This window comes from Polypterus senegalus, chromosome 3 (assembly GCF_016835505.1).
Source record: "Polypterus senegalus isolate Bchr_013 chromosome 3, ASM1683550v1, whole genome shotgun sequence".
In the NCBI taxonomy this organism is placed as follows: domain Eukaryota; kingdom Metazoa; phylum Chordata; class Cladistia; order Polypteriformes; family Polypteridae; genus Polypterus; species Polypterus senegalus.
Genome location: NC_053156.1, coordinates 250,084,039 through 250,102,664, shown reverse-complemented (window position 1 = coordinate 250,102,664; position 18,626 = coordinate 250,084,039). Strand labels below are relative to the sequence as shown.

The 18,626-nt window shown below is 37.0% G+C and overlaps 1 protein-coding gene across 2 annotated transcripts; it reads left to right on the top strand.

Annotated features, from left to right (window-relative positions):
• The first annotated feature begins 46 nt into the window (after window positions 1–46).
• LOC120526056 (THAP domain-containing protein 2-like) lies at window positions 47–5,937 on the top strand. 2 transcript variants are annotated; one of them, XM_039748912.1, is made up of 3 exons: window positions 47–623; window positions 816–1,020; window positions 5,153–5,937. In XM_039748912.1, the coding sequence occupies exons 1-3, from the start codon at window positions 541–543 to the stop codon at window positions 5,207–5,209; spliced, it is 345 nt and encodes a 114-aa protein (XP_039604846.1). In that variant the 5' UTR covers window positions 47–540; the 3' UTR covers window positions 5,210–5,937. The 2 variants fall into 2 exon arrangements, with proteins under 2 accessions (XP_039604846.1, XP_039604847.1); XM_039748913.1 differs by lacking the exon at window positions 5,153–5,937 and adding an exon at window positions 4,515–4,644.
• Window positions 5,938–18,626: the final 12,689 nt, after the last annotated feature.

Sequence of the window (18,626 nt, the reverse complement as noted above, 5' to 3'; positions counted from 1 at the left end):
CGTATTATGCTCACGTGGCCAACTGCCATAGAGTGGAGATACGTAGGCAGACATTACAAGAAATCGTCTACATCGGTGTTCTTTTACTTAGAATTTAAGTGTGCCATCTTGAATGGGCCAGGAATTGAATCGGTTAGGATAATCACGAGGACCGTTGTCAGTATATGATATTTTAATAATCCCGAACATAAGGAAGAATACAGACTAAAGAGTTATGACTTTGATTTGACTCCTCGCTATAAAACTGGGGTCGCTAGTACAGACCGATTACAAGTTTAGCAAGCGACAAATTGAGCAAGTTGGCTATAAATTTGAAGCCAAAAATGTGTACGTCTTTTAATTAAAATTGTTCCCAAAGCGACGGTAGCACAAAACTATGAATTTGTCCCTCTGTCCACAATTTGATGTTCCTTAGTGTCCGAAGACTTGTTGCAGTCTCTCCGAATGATGTATATTCAGCTTTCGTTTTGATTATTTGTTTTGCCTTCTTTTACCCGATAATCTCAGAACAGGCAGTGCATTTAGGATTGTGTCAGATCGATGATGCCTGCCAGGTGTGCCGCAGTTGATTGCTCAGAAGAACGAAACAAAGACACGGCTAAACGGGGGATCACATTTCATGGGTAACGCAAGCCTTTCGTTTATTTGCCTTCACGCAACATTAACATAAGCCTAAAAAACATACTGTTTGTTGGCTGACAAAGTGAACGGTTCTTAATAAGAACAATAAAGAGAACATGTTATTGTACTAGTACAGTGTAACAAGTATAAGTAACACGAACAGCCCTTCGTTTATTTACTGTTTTAAATACTAGTTTCCCCAAGGATCCACTGCGGAGGAAGCAATGGATGGTGGCTGTCAGTCGTCAGACCTCGGATAAGAAGTTGTGGGAGCCCAGCAAAAGCAGCGTTTTGTGCAGCAGGCATTTCAAGCCCGAGATGTTTGACAGAACAGGGCAGACAGTTCGGCTGAGAGAATATGCAGTCCCCACAGAGTTTGACTTCCAGTCTATTGATGAGGTATATGAAAGCTTCTCTTAAAAGTACTTTTTATTTATTTTAATGCCCATTTGATGAATACATGTTAATGGTTAAAAGTATAAGTACCGCTGATGCTTACAATAGCTCAGTTACTAATGATCTTACAGTAATTTCACAGTGACATGCACAATATTCAGCAGAAACGTTCCCAAACCCATTAGGGTTTATTTGGATTTTACTTTAATGTGAATGGTCCAAAGTAGAATTAATTTTGCTTTGATTAAAGTAAGCTGGTCAAAGTAAGGCAGCACCCTCAGGTAGTGAGTAGCGCTGTCGCCTCAAGGATTCAGCATCTTGGGTTCAAAACGAGTTTGCGCTGTCTTCCTTAAAATTGTTTTTGTGTAATTTTGAGAGTATGCGAGTGGGACTGGCGCCCTCTGCAGGGCAACCTCCTGTTTTGTGCACAGTTCTGTCAAGATGAACAATGAGAAACAATTTTGGGGTACATTTCATGTGTGTTTCAATCTACTCTAAAAAATATGAAACCATTAATAGAATCTGGTCTTTGTCGTCTTTTTTTATTTTGTTTATTAATTTTATTACAATCGATACATAGCAATCAAGTTTTTACAAAAAAAAAAGAATTATGTTAAGAACAGATCGATTCCCCACCCCTGAGAGAGAGAGCAAGCCAAACGGTGTAAAATTTAAGGCTTGTAAAAATACCTAAATTAATAAATTCTCTGTGCTTTATAAACTTATTTTAAAATATTACTGATTAGATCCTGCCATGTTTTGAAAAAAGTCTGTACAGATCCTCTAACTGAGTATTTGATTTTTTCCAATTTCAAATAGTATAACACATCAGTTTCCCACTGACTTAAAAGAGGAGAGTTTGGGTTCTTCCAGTTTATCAGAATAAGTCTGCGTGCCAACAGTGTAGTGAATGCAATCACAATTTGTTTGTCCTTCTCCACTTTAAGCCCCTCTGGAAGAACCCCAAACACAGCTGTTAATGGGTTAGGAGGGATTGTGAGTCCAAGGCTGTCTGAGAGGTAATTAAAAATTTTTGTCCAGAATAATGTTAATTTGGTGCAGGACCAGAACATGTGACCTAGTGAGGCTGGGGCTTGGTTGCAACGTTCGCAGGTTGGATCATGCCCTGGAAACATTTTGGAGAGTTTTAGTCGAGACAGATGTGCTCGATATATAATTTTAAGTTGTATAATTGTATGCTTTGCGCATATGGAGCTCAAGTGAATTCTCTGCATTGCTACTTTCCACTCCTTTTTCCCAGTGTCCTCTTGGATCTTTGAAAGGAAGGGATTGTAAAATGATTTTATATATTGTAGAGATGGAGTCTAATTCCTTAAAATTGAGCAATATTTTTTCCAGCGTGGATGAGGGTGCAAGATGAGGAAAATCTGGAAGGTTCTGTTTAACAAAGTTCCTGATTTGAAGATAGTGAAAGAAATGTGTAGCTGGAATGTAATTGTTCATAGGATGCAAAGACGTTGTCTATATAAAGATCTCTAAGCAAGTTAATTCCTAATTTTTTCCAGATATTAAAAACTGCATATGTTTGTGAAGGTTGAAAGAGGTGGTTCTCTTGCAGAGGTGCCACAGATAGAAGCTTCTCCGTCTTAAAATGCTTTCTACATTGGTTCCAGATTCTAAGTGAGTGGAGCACAATTGGGTTATTAGTGTATTGCCGATCGCGTGTGTTTATTGGAGCAGAGCAGGGAATACAAAGAAGTACTGCAGGATTTTACTTCTATTGCGGTCCATGCCTGTGTATGTTCTTCTATTTGTGTCCAGGTTCTTATCGCCTGTATATTTGCCCAGTAATAAAACTGGGAGTTAGGTGGAGCCATGCCGCCTTCTGCCTTTTGTCTTTGTAGGGTCGCTCTTTTGATGCGTGGATGTTTTGAATTCCAAATAAATGAGGTTATTGTTGAATCTAATTGCTTAAAGAACGATTTATTAATGTATATTGGGATGTTTTGAAATAAAAAAAGGAGTTTAGGAAGAATATTCATCTTAACAGTGTTAATTCTTCCAGCTAGTGTGAGATGAAGGTTTGACCAACTATGCAAGTCTTGTTTAATTTTTTTCCATGCAGACGACGAAATTTTGTTGATATAGAGCTTTATGTTTACTTGTCTTTCTTAAAATTGTTTTTGTGTAATTTTGAGAGTATGCGAGTGGGACTGGCGCCCTCTGTAGGGCAACCTCCTGTTTTGTGCACAGTTCTGTCAAGATGAACAATGAGAAACAATTTTGGGGTACATTTCATGTGTGTTTCAATCTACTCTGAAAAATATGAAACCATTAATAGAATCTGGTCTTTGTCGTCTTTTTGTACAGATTTAGTTAATCTTATTTGTATCCAAACTGACAACAGTCATTATTTTACTACTGTCAAAGATAATCCTAAATATTCATGCTAATTTTGTTCATTCATATATATATAAAATATATAAAAAATATAGAGAGAGAGATGCATACTCTGCATCTGTTGTGTACACATGCAAACACGAATTTCATTAATCTGTACAAGTTACTGTACTACCACTAGTACTATGAACAGTTTCATGTAATTTAAGAATGTACTGGTCAACTTTCATTTCATCCAGGGCCCTTTTTGATAATACTGTATTTTGATTGCATTAAAGTGCCATTCTATAAAGTCTTTAATGTCTAAAAAGTATCAGGTTTTCATATCTTTCTATGTTAATTCAATGCTAGTTTATTTTACATGAAAATGTAACTCAACCATAGCAGTTCTTTGTAAAGCTGATATGTGTAGCACTTTGCTATGTTTTATTGGGGTTGTTCTCTTTACTTATTCCTCCACCGCATTGTACTTGGGTGTAAAAGCTTGCTTGTTTTTTGGAGAGAATAGTTTTTTGATTCAGAGTTGCGATGTGTTGGTGAAGTGCCATATATTTTTTTGAAATTAGCATACATGATGTTGATGTCAAAGAGCACCCTCTATAGAACACATTGTTTGTAATAGAACCTGTACTAGAGACACCAATGTATAAATATTTCCATGTGAAAACATCAGTGCTGTACTGCTTGCAGTGGTCTAAGAGTAATGGGCTATGTGTAATATATTTCACAATATTAGTTTACACTGAGTAATCATTTTCCTTATTTCTTTGCTTTGATGGTAAATGCTTATTTTAAATCGGTGAATTTTTAATTTCAGCTCTTGTCACAGATCCTAAGTGCATATTTTTCAATTGTGAACAGGATATGTTTACATTGTAAGCATCTTGAATGTTGAGAATGGAGCAGAAATGCTTATTTGTACTCAAAAAGTTCTTTAAGCACAACATGTATATACTGTATTCATTGTTAATGGCATAATTATAAAATGCTAATAATAATTTTCATAGCATTTTAACTTGCATTTACTTTTTAAAAATGTAGTGCCTTGTTTTATTTTGTGATGCATATCAGTTACTTTGGTTCTTAAAAAGAGGTTATTGGACCTGACAAGAGTCTTTTCTTTTTCATTAATTTAGGGTCATTCCATGTGAAATCAACCAATAGCCAATGCACTTCTGGAGAAATTACCAGGTGGACCCATGTTAGTCCGGAGACACTCTGAATTTTTTTTAATTTGATGTACTATCAATACTTTCCATGATACAACCAGGTTACTGAGGGGGTTGTCAATTTTATCTGGCCTCATTTTTTTCATCAAAGTCTGTAGCTCAAGACCTAAACCACTGTGCAGGCTCAGACGTTGCATGCTCATACATTAATTGGTATAGTATGAAATGAAATTTAAAACATTTGGTCCAGTTGATCCTGCATGGTCAAAGCAGCCCCTTGAAACTGACCAAAATTTAAAAAGGAACTTCATCAGGGTTTGAACAGCAGACCTCTCAAATCTAAAACATAATTTTGGATTTAATTTTCAGAGCACCCTAACAGCATGTGCGAATGTGGATATCGTTTTTGAAATATTTTTCATTCATTCTACATTGCCCCTTCTTTCTGAAAATCTTTCATGTTTATTTTCTGTCCTAAACATAAGCTGAATGTGTCATGTGTCAGCAATGGTAATCATTGAGTTTTCAATCAGTAAGTTATCAAAAATGTCAAACTTTTTTATATCAAATGAAAACTCGAGAATACCACTTTTACATCCCTACAGAAGATGTCAAACTCTGGTGAAGACAGTCAATTGACTCGCCGAATATTCACCACTTAAGCAGCAGCTGGGATCCTGCCCTCTTGAGATCACACTCCTGATGGATATGATGCATCCCTAACATTAGACGGGTGTCCTATTGGAGACTAAGTTGGGTGCATGTATGATGAAAAATATTGGATTGGTGTGATTCGTGACAAGAGTGGAGTGGAATCAGACATCCTGCTATGTTTCATGCATCCAAACTATCCTGCACAGTCTTTCCATTGGCCACCTAGCGACAATATTTGTTGGGTGCCATTATAGTGTGACATTGCAATGCTTACTGTACCTTCAACGGTCAGTGGGAGGCAGTACTGTCATGATCTCGAAGACAAAGATGACCTACACTCTGCACTTCAATTGAAATAGAAGTGAAATGGTTTACATTCCTGCTGCTGAAATACTAAGATGTTAACATTTCATTATAAATAGTGTTGTTGTTAATGATAAGTCAAGCAGCTATTTTTTGTTGTCTATGTGTTGTGCTTAATGTGGCCTTTGGTGATTTATTTTTTCCATTAATCCTACACCCAAGTTAGTGTTTATGAACTTGATGATTATCATTACCGACAAATGGTGACTTTAACCCATGTTTAGAATGGAAAATAAAAATGAAAGAATCACATAAGGCAAGTAAGACTTGTTTTTTTGAGGAAATAAGGGACCATGTAGGATACAGGGAAATGTTTTTTTTTTTTAAATGTCTGGATATTCCCATAGGCATAATGCATTAAGCTGGTCTGAAAATTAAACCCAAAATATTTTTTTCACATTTGAGAGGTCTACAGGTCAAACCCTGATGCAGTTTTTTGTTTGTGTAGAACCTTTTGAAAAGCCCTGTTTAGGTATCTAAACTTAGAAAAGAAAATCAGCAGGCTGTATCAATTAGAAGCATTTTTTCTGAAAGCCCAAACATGGCAAAGCCAAAGATGCAAAATATATATATTTTTTTATTTTTGAAGTTATGTCATCTGGACCAAACATTTTGATTTTGTTGCATACTATAGCTATAAAGGTGCTGGTATGTAAAATTTGAGCCTGCTAGGTGTTTTAGTTCTTGAGATATGGTCTTGTGAAATTGATGAGAAAATAAAGCTGTGTCAAATTTGACACCCCTCTCCCTTCACAAAATTGTCCATAACTTGGTTACAGCTCTTACATAAAAATAATTTTACAGGGTGTCTCATTGATAACATGGGTAATATAACTGGTATTTTTTCCAGAATTTTTTTAGACTGAAGTGCATGGGATTTCTGGGAAATCGGTTGATTTGACGTGGAATGACCCTTTATGTTTGTCCACTTTACCTTATGGCAGTTCTAAGGAAAAGCTAAGACTTTATTTTTTTGTTTTTAAAGTGCCACATTATTGATAATTATAAACATAAATACAAAATAATTTCATTATGTTATTAAGTATCATACAATACCATCTTCTAAGCTTGCTTAATCCTGATCGGGGCTGGAGCCTATCCCAGCAAGCACAGGGAACAAGGCAGTACCAGTTCCCTGGACAGAGTGCCAGTCCATTGCAGGGTGAACACACATTTTAAGTATCAAATTACATTTATAGAAGAGCTACTAGATACTATAATTTATATAAGTGCAGCTAGAGATGGTTCCAAAGTTATTACATATTAATAGTTTTGTTTAATGATAAGTTAAGTAGGTTTTATAAACCAAGCTGATCCTGATAATACTGCTGTCTCAAGAGAGTAGGAGCACAAAGAATAAAAAGTAATCCAGGTGATGTTCAGCAGACCCTGCTTAGAGTCATCCCATGAAAGAGGGCAGGGCTGGATAACATAATTAGTTGTGTGTTCAGGAAATGTGCTGACCAAGCACAAATTGCCACCGATATCTTTAACACTTCTCTAAAGAAGGCTGTCTTTCATGCTTCAAAGTCACTTCTATCATATAAGTACCAAAGAAGTCAAGTGTTGTATGCCTCAATGACTACTGCCTCCTAGCATTCACTCCCATTATGATGAAGTGCTATGAGAGATTGATCAAGGCCTACATAACATCCAGACTCTCCTCCAGACTGCAACCCCTCTGTTTTTTTTTTTTTTACTCTCCTAATCACTCTATTGATGATGCTTTAGCCACTGTGCTTCATCGGAGCCTGGAACATCTGAAGGGTAGAGACTTATGTGCAGATGCCATTCTTAGACTTCAATAATGCATTTATTACAGTTATCTCTCAGCACCTCGTGAATCAACTTGTTCTACCAGAATCCACCCCTCTGCAATTGGATATTCAGTTTCATGACAGACAGACCCCATTTAATTTGAGTTGGAAGTAATACATCAAATACCATTCTTTTGAGCACTTGTGTCTCCCAAGGCTTCATCTTGAGACCTCTACTTTTCACCCTGATGACCCGTGAATGTTACACCAGGTACAGCATGAAACACATTATGAACAATATTAAGTTTATTAAGAACAATAACTTAACCCTGAATGTAAAATTAAAGTAAAGGAGATTACTGTCAACTTCAGGAAGATCCATGTCACCCACCTTGGAGTCCGTCAGGAGCGCATTGTTCCTGGGAGTGGATATAACAAAAGATCTCTCCTGGACCCAACACACCTCATCCCCAATCAAGAGTTGACAGAAGCAACTGTCCTTCCTGCAGTGCATAAGAAGAGCCCCTCTGGCAAGTGATACCAAAGTACATGGATGAGTACTGGCAGATTCTTGAAACAAGCCATTAGATTCTTAAATAATGATCAGTCTGTTAATACAACTTAATGTAGAACTCATCAGTGCAAAATTTTGATAGTGCTTTTTTGTTTAATCTTGATATTCTAGTTGCTGTTTTTATTTATTTTTGTTGTCTTTTCTTGCACGTAATTGGGCTGGGTGATGCAAGTTTATTCTGCTGTTCGCTGCTGTGTTTAGTTTCAAATGACAATGTAAACCTTAACCTAATGGCGCATAAATTATTGAATTTTCAAAATAAATCTTGTCATCTGTTATTTTTGCATTTTTTTACATCTTATTCTCATAAACACATTGTTCCCAGGGAGGAAATGTAATGAATATATTTCTTCTATGAAGCCAAATGTATTTGGTTTCTGAGAGAAACTGTATCTGTACTTTTGAAGTTTAGACCATTCTGTTAAAAGAGAAAAGTTTTGGTAATATCACTTCTTTATGATTTTTTTTTTTTTGCATCAGTACATAAGAATCCTTCAGCTTGTTAGAAGGGGGTACTTTTCTGTTGTGCTTGTGAAGTGCTTACCGATAATACAATCTCGTATTCATGTATTAGCTGTAAGAAATACTAAGCATATTCATAAGATCTTGATATTAAGTACAGTTTTAGGGATTTTGGACTTGGACAGGTACATTGTGTTTTTATAACAGTGTTCAATAGTGTAAAATAGACTGTAAGTGAATGTTGCCAAATGGCAAACGGTTTCAAATTCCTATTGAAAGACACTTACCTAGACTCATTTAACACTTAAGACACTTATTTGTTCAAATCACCTTTCTTGTTTCATTCACAGCTTTCTATTATCCAAAGGTAAATAACATTTCCAATATATAGATCTTTCTGTATTAGTAAAAGAAAAATATATTGATATACTGTTTAAAACTAAGCACTTTTTTTCAAATGTTCTCTTTCATATACAGTAAGATTATATTTAAGGATCTCTTTATATAACTTAAATAATGGGTGTTTTCAGTGGAGTGGTTATCCATCCTTCCATTTTTGACCAACCCGCTTTACTGAATTATAATAGCACAAGGAGTGTTCCCACCTTGTCCTCTGTATGTGTAAAGTTAAATGGTAACTGCTAATTGGCCCAATGTTTGCTAATTTTTTTTTTTTTTTTGATTGTTATTAGTTCAATATTTCAAGAAAGCTATACACTGCTTTTTTACAGAAGAGACTGGTAAAAACAGGAGTTGAGGCCAAATTATTATCCTGGAGATGTGCCAGTGAAAGGGTGGGGAGAGGAGGCTCTCTTTTAAGGGATAAGGCACATTTGGACATGTATGCCCTGACTCCAATTAAACATACACCTATGTATAAATCGAAAGACGATTCCTCAAAGAAAGATTTGCATTGCACATTTTTTCTCTGTTATTTTTTCAAAATGTGGAATTAAATATTTCATATTATTTATATATGTAACTCAAAATATACTCATTATGAGGACTTTGTGTGTGAGGGTGTATGCTGTAATTATAAAGTATGTAAAAACTTTTTTTTCGTATTTACATACATGTAACTCAATAAAATATGGAATTTTTGTTTTATTAATGGAAACGCGTGTTTTACTGTAATTGCATAATTTACTTTTTTGTTCATATACAAAATTGTATAGTTATCCATCCGTTTTCCCAACTTTCGTATAGGCGGTTTTCCCATCTAACATGGCTGCTTTGTATTAAGTGGGGCTGCCATGTAGCCTCTCTGAAACCTCTATGATCCCACAGATAAGAACAGATCGGCTAGATGTGCGAGTACTTACGCCATCTTGAAACAGTATTAAGGTAACCGGAAGAATTTTCCATTAGTAGGAAGCCAAAATGAAATGTTTTATGTTCAACTTTCATGTATATGTATGTGCGCATATATACATTCTTGCAAATGGTTAAGAAATCGTTTGTATGTTAATTATATTGCTTGTGAAAGTAAGGCAAATACGTGTAAACTTTCTTCTGACTCATCTCTCAATCTGTCTGCTGATTGATTGGATTGATGGGTTTTTAAGTCTAACATGGCAGTCGTGCGAATGTACCGATCTGCAGGTCTCTCTTGTGAAGTACTGCGGCTCACAGTTTGATTTGTTTGAGGCTGAAGTTTGTCGTTTATGGGCAGTGGTGACGACCCCGTCTGCCACTGTGGTGTAACTTGAAGGTCTAGGAAAATAAGTTTATCAAAAGGAACAGCAGTATCTTGTTTGAAAATAAAAGATTTGAAGTCATACTTGCATTCAGCAGGCTCTGCTGAGCGTAACGATCACGCCATGCTAAAATGCTGAGAAAAGTTTTTTTTTTTTTTTTAAGTAAATATGTTCGAAAGCACACATTGTTTAGTTGTAGCGGATTGCAAACATGTAAAATCTGTTCGTTTCTTGAAAAAACAGACCATACTGTATTCCAGAGTGTAAACTGAGAATGTTATTTTTATTTATTTTTATTTAGAAGACTACATTTAAGAAATTAGAATTTCAAAAACTAATAGTTCACTGTAGCCAAAATGTTAACTTTTCTCAACGTATACTAGTTAATAGTGAGAATTTGTAAATAGGTGTGAATAAACTCAGCCTGTTCATCAGCTCCCCTGCCCTCTGTTATGATGCCTCTTAACTAGGGAACTGCTGTAAGCAAATAATTTCAAAACCAGTGCTGGATGTGAAACAGCATATTTATAGTATTTTTTGCATGATTTGCTCAGTTTTAGTCATGTGTTTTATAGAAAAAGCCTAGAATTTTCCGTTTAGTGATATTGATTCCAAGATAATCTGTAAATTAGGGAATGCATTTCTTGAAATATTCTGTTGTGTATCTTAAGCAGCACTTTTTATACTTTTGCAGCATTGTAATCAGTAATGATCTTTTAAAATGTACATTTTAATTGCAGTATCCTACAGTGGTGCAATATATCAGCCATGCCAACATGTTGTGCTGCATTTAATTGTTCAGAGGTGCAAAAAAAAGAGACAAGAAAGAATGGAATCACATTTCATAGGTAAAAGTAACCCGTTTTCATTCCATCTATATAGATAAAACTATTTTTAAAATCCAGGTATAGAACTAACATTTACAAATAGTCTGAGACACTTCAGATAGATGTGCTGGTACAGTTAATTGACCCAGTCTGAGTGATTGGGAGTTTGTGACTGATTTTGCCCAATAATGAACTGGTGTCCAGTTCAGGTTTGACTGTTTTCATTTTACCAGTTCTGCTATAATAGTCCATACCTTTAAATGGATCAGCTTATGTAGGTTGAAAAATCCAATTATTAAATTACTGGATGGATGTATAACCCGATATGTTTGATCCAGTTGCATGTTCATGAATGCCACTTCCAACAATAACCTACTATAGGCATCCAAGTAACATCTTGCTTTTGATTTAAGATTTTATTCTCTATACTATTTAAAATATGTTGTGAAGTGACTACATACCAGCAGAAAAATAATTAAATGTCTTATCTCTTTTTATGGCTATCAAAGTAAAATCTTTTTAATTTTGTACAACTTTAAAAAAATCCAGCTCTCCAGGTTATTCTAATAGAGGTATGGTTGTGCAAAACTGTTTCAAGTTAAGGGTTTTAAGTTTCAAATTGACGTGATGAGATGTAAAACATATTTGTCAGTTCGTTCTAAACATTGATTATAGTAAAATGCAAAGAGAGTGTATTTGTGCCTGTCTTAATCCCTGTCCCCTTAAATAATCTGTTATATTATAAGTTCTGTTTGTTCTATTTGTATTAATTCACCAAGTTTATATTTAAATGTTTGAGCCATTAAAATATTGCCATTTCTAAGGCTAAATGTTTTGCACAATTGATGGAATGATTTGGGGTGAGAAGAAAGTAAAGATTTTTTTTTTTTCAGCGATTGTTCAGTGTGATGCATCTTTATAGGTTTCTTATTTGATTTTTTTAAAGGGGTTGTATTTAAACTAAACTCAAAACTTCAGTATTTTATATTGGGATAATTGAATAGCTTGTCACGTTCTGAGTTTAACGGACTGGCAGGGAAATACTAATGCAGCATATTTAGAAACTGCAATATTTTTCAATATGTAAATGCCCCAAAAAGACAATCACTATAGTTAGTATGGCTTCAGTCATGTCCTCGTTTATTTCATGTTTCTGTTCATTTTGGACTTTTTTTGTTAAGTGTTACAAGAAAAAATCGCTTTATATAAAACAAAGTGGCATCTTCTGTTTTGGCATCAGTAGTAGCAGTAACAAATAAGAACACATGTCAAGCAGGTGCTGTGATTTTGCCATGTCTCTCACGTGGTTATTTTAGGTCAAAGGCTACTTTTTCATTAATATATTTTGCTTATGCGTTAAGTAAAGGGAATTTAGATTAGATAGTTAGTATTTTTACCTTGATTTTGCTTTGTTGTTTTGGCACTTGGTTTTTCTAGTCTGTCCCTACCTATTTATATTATGTATTCCGTAGAGCAGATACTTTGGTTTTGTTTTAGGACTAACATCCATCCATCCATCCATTTTCCAACCCACTGAATCCGAACACAGGGTCACGGGGGTCTGCTGGAGCCAATCCCAGCCAACACAGGCCAATTTAGAATCGCCAATCCAACTGACCTGCATGTCTTTGGATTGTGGGAGGAAACCGACGCAGACACAGGGAGAACATACTGTATAAACTCCACACAGGGAGGACCCGGGAAGCGAACCTGGGTCTCCTAACTGCGAGGCAGCAGCGCTACCAGTGTGCCACCGTGCCGCCCTAGGACTAACATATTGTTTAAAAAATAAAACAAATGAAAATGCCATGAAAACAAATTGAGACGCACAAAATATTTTGTAGCATACCCTTATATATCTATTATATGTAATAGCACTGACACAAAAAATATATCATTAGTTTTATGGATATGCACATTAACTGATAGAAATGGCTGCAAGCTATTGCTTCTACTCGACCCATCATTTAATAAAAGGTGATGGGTTGTCATGCAAGAAAGAATGCACAGGAAAGGAAGTAAAATGGTGTACTGATAAAATCTGTCATTATAGTTTGTATCCTGAGATGGCAGTTGACAGGAACACCAGTACAGGAGGTAGTATTTTTAAATACAAATAATGGCAATTAAGGCTAAAAGTAGCAGTGCATCATTTTACAGGCTTCCTGTAGCTAATGTTGCCCTCCAAGGCCTAGTGTGCCCGCCCTTGGTTTATTGAAAGAAAAGTTTTAGGATGTTTTCGAGAATCATATCCTCATTAAATTAAGACCCATGTTAAGCACATGCTAAAACTATTTAATTTCCCAAATGTAAAGTTGCATCCAGCTAGAAGTGTTTTCTACACTGATACTGGGCATGAGCCTAATCAAGTCTGTTATGGTTCAATTATTTGTTACTTAAATTAAAGGCATTATTCACCAGCTGATTTGAAGGCTCAACTGGACACTGTTCCATATTTACCTCCTAAACCTGGTTCAGGAAAGTGGCTAGTCTATCAGTCCTGCAGTACTATGTTTTAAAAATGTTGTCTTCTTAGTTTTCCAAAGGCGCCAACAAGAAGAAAACAGTGGATACTAGCTGTGTCTAGGCAGACACCAGATAATAAACTTTGGGAACCTCAAAAACGCAGCTTTTTGTGCAGCAAACATTTTAAACCTGATATGTTTGATAGAACTGGGCAAACAGTCCGGCTGAGAGATTATGCTGTACCCACAGAATTTGACTTTTCATCCTCTCCAGAGGTAGGATATTTTAATTTGATCGTTCTCAATTGTTAATATTTGATTTTTAGAAGTACTCATAATGATAAAGAGGAAAATGTTTAAATATTGACAAAAGCAAAATATATTGTACTATAGTTATCTTCATTGTTTTTTTTTAATACTCGCATGTCTTTGTTATGAATGATCTATAATGATTATTTTAAATAAATTCAATTTTTATTTTTTCTTGTTTTAAGTCTGCTTCACCATTTGGCTCTACAAATTCCTATAATATTCCATTTTAAAATGCCAGCCTCCTTAGAAAAACTCGTCCAGTAGTACTATTCTTTTGTAATCTCTGTCTTTCTGGTGCCAATAATTCATGCCAAAGAGGCCTGACCAAAAGAATAACTTGAGTTACCATTCTGAAGATACAACATCAGACCCGGATATTTTGGTTTCCACATGACTTAACCACATGTTGCTGGGACCAACTAATATAAAGGCCAGTTGGTCTTGTTTTCACATGTAAAAGTATGAAGGAACCATCTTCCTTAAAACAAACTGTGGTTTATTTTAATGTTAATAGGCTAGCATTGTTTGATACTGGCTAAAGCACTGGGGTTATAAACCACTATGATGGTTCAGTTTCCTCCTGGTGTCTGTAGTCTGACAGTGAGCAAGTCGCTTATGGCCAATGTCGCATTATGTAGTGTTTAGTTGTAGGTTCTGTCAGACTTACAGACCTAAGTTACTGATCTCTCCACTGGACCATGTCAATTTACATAACTGAAAATCATTGGGCATGCTAATATTTAGCATCTGTGTGCTGACTTACCAGTACAGTTTAACTTGCTCCTTTTTCTGGCAGCCAATAGCATGCTGTCTGACAGAGCCAGTGCTATATGATTGGTTAATGGAAAAGGCAAGTTCATCTGCAATATCCAGCCTTTTTTTTTTTTTTTTTCTGTTTTGTCCATGGTATGTAAAGTAAGAGACCTCAGATAAACAAGCTTCTCTTTTGAATGAAACCTGTTTGACTTTTTTTCGGGGTGACTTGCAGGTATGTCACATTATGCTTTCACAGCAGCGCAGTGCTGAATGCCTCCATCTTGGTAAGATTATGCAAATGATGGTCACAACTGAAAATAACTGGAAAAGATGCCTAATGTGACATGACCTTAATTTTTTAAAAATGTTAAAAATTATATGTATACAGCGTTAATAAATATTGATATTTATTACACCTTGAATAAAGGCATCAGCTATCTATAATACAGCATTAACAATTTAAGTAAGCACTACCAACAACCACCAGCAATTATACACAAATAGTACCCAGGCACCCAAGTAAAGATTTTGGTAAGCTAAGACTATAATAGTTATGCAACAACTTACCATATATGATGGCACCATTCAGGAGAGATCTTTTAGGAGCAGATAAAGGCTATGACATTATAAGAAGTGTGAAAAACTACCTCAGTCTTAGGGCCAGTTTATACTTCACACTCGGAACATGTACACGCACATATCATGGTTGCCACATGTTCCCAGTGTTCATTTGCCTCGTCCTCCATGCCTCCTCCTCAGAAATTTACATGATGCGTGCACGAGTTGCAGTACAAGGAAAAAATTGGGGGGTGCAATGTGTTCAAGTTAGACCGTGAAGTCAGGGACTTTGTTTGCTATCAACATGTGTCGGCAAGCCGCCTTGCAGGTACTGCAGAATCAGTGTGCATGCTTCGATGTTTGATGTGGTGAAGCAAAATACTGATATACAAATGTATTCGTGGTGCTTTTCTTTTCAAGTGTCGCATATTCTCCATCATAATGATGCAATACATTGTAATGGCCTCATGCACCATCTTCTGTGCCATCTTTTTTGTTTTTTTCATCAGAATGTACAGTGGCATATTTGAGCCACAGAGAAAAAAAAATAGGAACACAGTGACTATGTCTACTTTGTGATTAAAGTGGAAATTTTGGATTTAAACTAGAAATTTCCACATTTAGCTCATCATTTATTTTGTCATTAAAGCAGACCATCGTAAACATTATCTTAAAACCAACCCAGTTTTTAAGCACTACATGCTGCTGGAGCTTCCTCCTGAACTGATAGCAGTGGCAGGCACCAATTGCTACTTAAAACACATTAAATGTATGATATTCCAGTTCTCTGTACATGTACAGTAGAATCTTCAGATGTATAATTCATGAAATTCATTAAAGTATGTACACTCACCTAAAGGTTTATTAGGAACACCATACTAATATTTTCGCCTTCAGAACTGCCTTAATTCTACGTGGCACTGATTCAACAAGGTGCTGAAAGCATTCTTTAGAAATGTTGGCCCATATTGATAGGATAGCATCTTGCAGTTGATGGAGATTTGTGGGATGCACATCCAGGGCACGAAGCTCCCGTTCCACCACATCCCAAAGATGCTCTATTGGGTTGAGATCTGGTGACTGTGGGGGCCGTTTTAGTACAGTGAACTCATTGTCATGTTCAAGAAACCAATTTGAAATGATTCGAGCTTTGTGACATGGTGCATTATCCTGCTGGAAGTAGCCATCAGAGGATGGGTACATGGTGGCCATGAAGGGATGGACATGGTCAGAAACAATGCTCAGGTAGCCCGTGGCATTTAAACGATGCCCAATTGGCACTAAGGGGGCTAAAGTGTGCCAAGAAAACATCCCCCACACCATTACACCACCACCACCAGCCTGCACAGTGGTAACAAGGCATGATGGATCCATGTTCTCATTCTGTTTACGCCAAATTCTGACTCTACCATTTGAATATCTCAACAGAAATCAAGACTCATCAGACCAGGCAACATTTTTCCAGTCTCCAGCTGTCCAATTTTGGTGAGCTCGTGCAAATTGTAGCCTCTTTTTCCTATTTGTAGTGGAGATGAGTGGTACCCGGTGGGGTCTTCTGCTGTTGTAGCCCATCCGCCTCAAGGTTGTACGTGTTGTGGCTTCACAAATACTTTGCTGCATACCTCGGTTGTAACGAGTGCTTATTTCAGTCAAAGTTGCTCTTCTATCAGCTTGAATCAGTCGGCCCATTCTCCTCTGACCTCTAGCATCAACAAGGCATTTTCGCCCACAGGACTGTCGCATACTGGATATTTTTCCCTTTTCACACCATTCTTTGTAAACCCTAGAAATGGTTGTGCGTGAAAATCCCAGTAACTGAGCAGATTGTGAAATACTTAGACCGGCCCGTCTGGCACCAACAACCATGCCACGCTCAAAATTGCTTAAATCACCTTTCTTTCCCATTCTGACATTCAGTTTGGAGTTCAGGAGATTGTCTTGACCAGGACCACACCCCTAAATGCATTGAAGCAACTGCCATGTGATTGGTTGATTAGATAATTGCATTAATGAGAAATTGAACAGGTGTTCCTAATAATCCTTTAGGTGAGTGTATATTACAATTTACAGATTGTCAATTTCATTTAAATAATGAGTACTGTTAATAATTAGCATAATTAGGTAGCATGGTGGCAGAGCGGTAGTGGTGCTGCCCTGCAGTAGGCATTCACATTCCTGGTGTTCCCTGCCTGGAGTCTGCATGTTTTCCTGTTGGGTTTCCACAGTGCACTCCTGGTTTCTTTCCAAGGGCAAGTAAGTTTGGGGATTTGGCGATGATAAAAGGACAACGGTGTCTGTGTGTGCATGTATTCACCTTGGAGCTGATGCCCCATCCAGGGGTTGTTTCTGTACCATGCCCGATGGTTGCTGGAATGGGCACGTCTCTGGATTGATGGATGTTATCATTAAGCATCCATAATTTTTCAGAGATATTGTGGCAAGGTGTCAAGCAATTCACAACACAACGAAGCCAAACATTGTTTTCTCACTGTGATGATATCTCGCACTGCCACCTGGTAGAATCTTCCAGATTTACATAAAGTACACACGCAAGTACAGGGTGAGCCAAAAAGAAGTACCACATTTCAAATGTTTATTCTACAAAAATGCAACAAGAAACGACACAAGAAAGGGTATACAAAATAGATTTTTTTCACTGTGTTTTAAAAATGATGTCTTCAAGGTTGTGGTCATCATTAGCAATACAATCTTCGAGACGATTTCTGAACGCTCGCATGACTTGTTCGGCCATTTCAAGGGGAATAGCGGCGAGTTTGTGGCAAATAGGGCTTAATGGTTTTGATGTTGGTGTGTGTATATCTTCGACTTGAGATAGCCGCACAAGAAAAAAACACATGGAGCAAGATCAGGCGAATGAAGGCCGCCACATCGCCGCACGGGGAGATCAGCTTCCCCGGAAACATCTCCCGCAAAACCTACACGGATCCCTGAGCCGTATGAGCTGTTACTCCATCCTGTCAAAACCAGGCAACCACCACCTCCATTTCTTCCAGCTGGGGTTGCAAAAAGGTCTCCAGCATTTCAATGCAACATTCTGAAATGACAGTGACCGTTGCTCCCCCCTCCTCAAAAAAGTAAGGGCCTATAATGGCAAATTCTGCAACAGCGGACCGATCTGTAACATGTTCACTGTGCAGGGGTCTCTGATGAAGTTCACGAGGGTTGGTTTCAGGCCAATAGTGGAAGTTTTGCTTATTTATGCAACCATTCAAATGGAAATGTGCCTCATCGCTACACATGACGATGTCATCTCAATGAATGGTTTGCTGAATGTTTGAGCACAAATCTCTATGGCTCTCTCATTCTCTCTCGGTGAGTTCCTGTACTACCATAATTTTGTATGGATGTAATTAAGTTCCTCATGCAAAATCCTCCTCAAAGACATGTTGGAAATGCCTAAGGTAGAAGCATGTTTGTGCGCTCTACGTCTAGGAGACTGCAAAATTGATGCCCTTACAGCTTGGATGTTGTCAGGCGTACGTACAGTCCGGGGCAGCCTGGAGATTTTCTGTTCAATGTACCTGTCTGTCTAAATTTAGCTACCCATTGAAGAATTGTTTTCCGATTTGTTACATCACTGTTAGGATGAATGCTGAAGTGTGTTCATACAACGCGTCGCATTGCATCAAATAT